Below are 5447 nucleotides of genomic sequence, written 5' to 3' on the forward strand. Positions count from 1 at the left end.
TCTATACAACTTTTATTTCAATATCCAATAGAAAGAAATTCGTCTACATTTAGCTTCTTAATAAATTAACAAATGTTGGTACAAAATATTATTAATTTCCTTTTAATTTAGTGTTTTATTTGTTTTCAATTTGTGTATTTCATATTTTGGAATAGAAGATGAAAGGAGTTCTAGAACGTAAATATGAAACTCCTGTCAACAATTCCTTCATTCTAAAAAAATAATAAAAAGAATCAAACGAAATAACATAAAACTCTGGCCATCAGTTAGTTACCAAAATGAATTCGGAACACGTCCGTGCGCGCCACACGTGCTTAAAACGGAAAACACTTGCCCTAACGCCACAACAAAATATACAATTTTGATATAAAAATGCCAAGGTATAGCTAATAGTTAATAAATTATTAAAATATTCCTAAAATTAGTTAAAATGCCTATTATACCTGAATTCCAATAATAGCTAATGTTAGAAAAGAGCAATGTGATAGCAATTGGTGCTGTGAAGTTTGCGTTTGATGGCTATCTTGAGGTTATCTTGAGGTGATTTCGGGGCTTTAGTGTCCCCGCGGCCCGGTCCTCGACCAGGCCTCCACCCCCAGGAAGCAGCCCGTGACAGCTGACTAACACTTAGGTACCTATTTTACTGCTAGGTAACAGGGGCATAGGGTGAAAGAAACTCTGCCCATTGTTTCTCGCCGGCGCCTGGGATCGAACCCAGGACCACAGGATCACAAGTCCCGCGTGCTGTCCGCTCGGCCTCGGTCCTCACAGAATAGTGTTGGGTGGTTACACACTGCTATGGAACTTTGTCTCGTTGAACTCTGAGTGGGTCCTAAAGGAAATATTAATTAAAAAACAAAATTTATATAAATTGAGCCGCACAACAAGCGATAAGAGTGGCAGCCAATATTAAAGCTGTTGTGAGTAAATTAGGGACGTTGTTCAAGTGTGGAGAGCCCTACTAGGTGCTATCGGTGGCCTTAGAAGCTCCTGTTTGGCCGTTGGGTGTTAGATTCAGCTATTTGGAACAAAATGTTCAAAGTAGCACAGGCTATGGTGAGCCCCATACTGGACTTACCTGGCACAGGAGCGGGGCTGTATGTGTGCCTGCTTGGTCTTCGGTGATATTCTTATATACTACACACAGTATTTTGGACTGTGGCTCCCTCCACATACCAGGTACTTCTCAGTGCTGTTAAACTTTTTGTAATTGTGGTTTTTCTTTATAAATACTGTATTTACTTGATTAGAGTTGAAGCTGGTTTGTATAATGATCACACTGAAAGCACTTGAAAAAATCTGATAGTTTTTTTTAAGTGGTTTGTACAGGATAACACTGTTACAGTCTACTATTAACAAGACCAAGACAGAACATCCAACATACTGCTCCAACCACCATACAAACTTAGGAAGTAAAGAGGTTGTAGACACCTTACGTCACCTCAGTTACATACTCGGTTGCTCCAGATAAATTGTATTCACTTCTACTTTGTCTTTGAAAATGTTGAGAGGATCAACGAAATTTACCTCTTAGCATCAGATCATAATATAACATGAACTTTGGAAAGTTAATTTTTCACCTCTCTGAAGTAAAAAAGCGTATAAAAAAATAGAGAAGATTCGTGCTAGAATTATTGATCTAATCATAATCAATAACGAGTCTACAAGAAATCCTGCTATCACGGTGCTGTGTGTATACTGTATTTACTAATTTCACTCACAAATATATTACTTTTTAAAAACAAGGATCGATGTTGTCTTTGTTAAAGGTTCACAATTAAAAAATAACTTTGATAATTGGCAGTTCCTCAATACTGCAACTAAATCAAAATTTAAATTGCATTCACATAACTTTAATTGAAATAGTTTTATCGATTTAAATCAACTATTACAAATTAGTCCACAGCTAAAATAGGGTCTTCTAATTAACAGATTGTGTAAATAAGCATGACAAATATGTCCCATTTAGCACACCTCAGTCAAAGGAACATGATGTAAATGTGATGGCACTCCCAGAGTGCCTGTGTCTGGTGGTCCGGGGGGAGGGGGGGGGGGGTTCCATCCCGTCAAAAGGTCTCAATATTATCTCCTGTTCCACTCACAAATTTGAGTTTAATCACAAACAGTCGATGAGGTTATAGCGTAGATGAGAGTGGTATAAGTTTAAATATACACAGTTGTGAACAATGTGTGAAAGAATGACAACAGAATTAAAGACAATAGTAAAGAGCAGAAGTATCTGAGAAGAACAAGAGTGATAAAAGAATAAATAAAATATAAATTTAGGAATAAAGAGTGAAACATGACCACACAAGCTTCTGATAACATACAATATTTTATTTTCCAATACTCATTTACTCCAACCAAACATAACTCTTAAGGATTATGTCAAATATAAGACAATATTCACTAAACATTGCTGGTATTTCTTCTAGTTTTGACTATCTCTTAAGTTTTCTCACCATATAAATAAATCACAACTGAAGAACTTATTAATATGATTGTTTTAAAAATAAATAACAAAGTAAGATTTCAACATAAATTAAAGTGACAACTTCACAAAATTCCTATTTATAAATTATTGATTTTTAAAATCTAATTATTGAAGAGCAAATAAATTAATATATAAATTATAATTTTTGTATGAAAATATATTATTTGTGTGACTTTGACACAAATATATATCCATGCCAATACATAATACATAAGTTAGCAAGGGTTTTGTACCTGTAAGTTAAAATAATATTTTACTTTTCTAAGAAAGGTAATACAAAATAAGAAATTGATGTCGACTTTTACAGTCTATGTCATCTCGTATGTACGCATACAATGCCGTCATAATATGTATGTATACAGTATATACATCATAATATGTATAGACATGTTCCATCAGGATACGTCTGGATATTTTCCATCATTATATGCATGGATATACTTTCATCATAATGTACATAATATACTTTCATCATAATGTACATACTATACTTCCATCATACTATGCATGGATACACTTTCATGATTAAAAAAGGCCCCGGTACACAATAAGTAAGTAATTATCAAAAGAAGGCACCAAACCGGGAAGGCTATGTAGCACCATCAAATACGCAAAATAATCAGAGGGCGCTAAATATCACCAAGGATGCCAATACGAGAACAAAAACGCATAAGGCGAACGATATCAAAAGTATCCGAGTCACCAAGAATTCTATCGAGGGACAGGTGACCGTGAGGGGCGGTCGGAAAGCAAGACACACGCTCGTCCTGGAAGTCAGGACATTCAAGAAGGACATGCACGACCGTAAGAGGGACAATGCAACTAGGACAATAAGGAGCAGGGCGGCGCTCCATCAAGTGACCATGGGTTAAGCGAGTATGGCCAATACGCAACCTCGCCAGAGCTGTTTCCCACCGCCGGTTACGGCGGAAGGAGGACGGCCACGAGGAAACACAACATTTAAGAGTACGTAGCTTGTTACCAGTAACAGACAACCAAGAAGCCTGCCAACGGGTAAGAACTGAGGAATGGATAACCGGGTAAAAGTCGGAATACGGAATGCCTTTACGAGAGATGGGACAAGAGCGGACAGCTTCCTTAGCGGCAGCATCCGCACGCTCATTTAAAGACACACCAATATGGCTGGGAACCCAACAAAACTCAACCGACTTAAATTTACTGTGAACGAGAAACAGCCAATGCTGGATCTCGACAACTACTGGATGAACCGGATTAAAGGACCCGAGAGCCATGAGGGCACTACGAGAGTCAACAACAACCACAAAGGAAGACTGACAACGAGAAAGCAGGAGACGAAGAGCATAGAGAATAGCATAAAGTTCCGCTGTAAAGATGCTAGTCTCCGGAGGCAAGCGACACATATAAGTGCGATCAGGAAAAACAACAGAGTAGCCAACACCGTCCGCTGACTTAGACCCATCGGTGAAGACAGAAACGGAGCGGGAGTGAGAAGAAAAGTGCTCGAGGAAAAGGCGTTTTAGAACCGTAGGAGGGGTAAAAGCTTTAGTGATACGAGTCAAGGATGTACAAAACCGCGGAAGAGGGACCCTCCACGGGGGCAAAGAAGGAACAACACTAGGAGAAACATCAGAAATACGAACGGAGAGAGAATCCTGTAGGCGAGATAACCGGACAGAAAGAGGGAGGTGGTGAAGAGGAACAGGTACCGCAGGAGGGGTAAAAGTTAACCGGTACACAATAAAAGCTTAGCTCATAAACACAGGTTTTGGCAGTACCTGTAAATGTTTCGGTACGGGAAATTCCTTTTATCTCTACCAGGTGTCAGTTACGTATCTAGCACACGACCAACTACGGAAGTTGGAGGTATAGTTATTGGTTTCCCTCAACTTCCATATCAACATGTTTTGTTTAAGAATTACAGAAATGTATAAAGAGTGATGAAGGAAAGAATGTGCCTTTATTTTGTAATGTCTGTTTATTTTGATCTTTTTGTAGTCAAAGGTTGTTGACAGTGGTAAGTTTGGTAAGTTAAGTTATTCCTCCAAGGAGTGGCGGACCAACCGGGCTGTGGTGGGTATGTGGGCCTGCGGGCCGCTCCAAGCAACAGCCTGGTGGACCAAACTCTCACAAGTCAAGTCTGGCCTCGGGCCGGGCTTGGGGAGTAGAAGAACTCCCAGAACCCCATCAACCAGGTATCAACCAGGTATAAGTAGAAGGGGAAAAAGACCTCCTGTAGCGGGGAAGACCAACTACAGCACTCAAGCGTGAAGTTATGACCATGCAGCTAACACTTCAAAAAAACAACCGGACTAATGTGATTTGCATTTCTCCCGGATATTAAAGATAATTGATCGTTAATCCATGCAAATGATCCCAAATTTTGTTTGTGTATGATAAACCGTAATTGCCTCCAGAAAACATATACAGCTTGTTAAATTAATCAAAGATGGCTTGATTATAGGACACTGAACAGAGGCTTTGTGAACCGATTTGTAGTACTGCTTCTCGTGTAAGGAAACAAACCATCTTGAATTGTTTAAGGTGTTCCATTAAATACAAATTGGGACTATAGAAAATAAATACAGTTTATCAAATAGGTTTGAAAGCTAATTGTGTCTGTCCTCCCCTGCCTGGTACTTTCCGGTATATTAACTTCTTCACCTCCTGCGTGGATAGGACCTGACTGGACCCCGCGCCTCTGACCTGGCTCATGGCCAAGTTATACTCTTCTGGGATGTCGTGACCTCGCCCCTCCTGGCGAAGTGTTACTTTTGGGGACGGTGGCACTGGCATGCTTCCACTACCTGCATAATACTTTATGTTACATATATTATATGTGATATACAAAATTATATTAGTATTAATTTTTACAATTATTATTACTGCAAATAGTGTTCCAGATATTCAAAATTCAAATTTTCTGTCAAAACAGCAAACTTGGTAATATATATATATTTTTTCTACTTACCAT

General features: G+C 38.9%; 1 protein-coding gene across 2 annotated transcripts in view; it reads right to left on the minus strand.

Moving 5' to 3' along the window:
• Positions 1-2311: 2311 nt before the first annotated feature.
• LOC123764090 (uncharacterized) overlaps positions 2312-5447 on the minus strand; it is a 30809-nt gene continuing 27673 nt past the window's right edge. For both annotated transcript variants that reach the window (XM_069329893.1, XM_069329892.1), the window contains 2 exons: positions 5445-5447; positions 2312-5280 (listed from right to left, as the gene is read on the minus strand). The exon at positions 5445-5447 is cut by the window's right edge and continues 1396 nt beyond it. In XM_069329893.1, coding sequence (XP_069185994.1) covers positions 5066-5280; positions 5445-5447 — 218 coding nt within the window. In that variant the 3' untranslated portion in view covers positions 2312-5065. The remainder of the gene's footprint in view (positions 5281-5444) is intronic.

The sequence above is a fragment of the Procambarus clarkii genome, chromosome 23 (assembly GCF_040958095.1).
Source record: "Procambarus clarkii isolate CNS0578487 chromosome 23, FALCON_Pclarkii_2.0, whole genome shotgun sequence".
Taxonomy (NCBI): domain Eukaryota; kingdom Metazoa; phylum Arthropoda; class Malacostraca; order Decapoda; family Cambaridae; genus Procambarus; species Procambarus clarkii.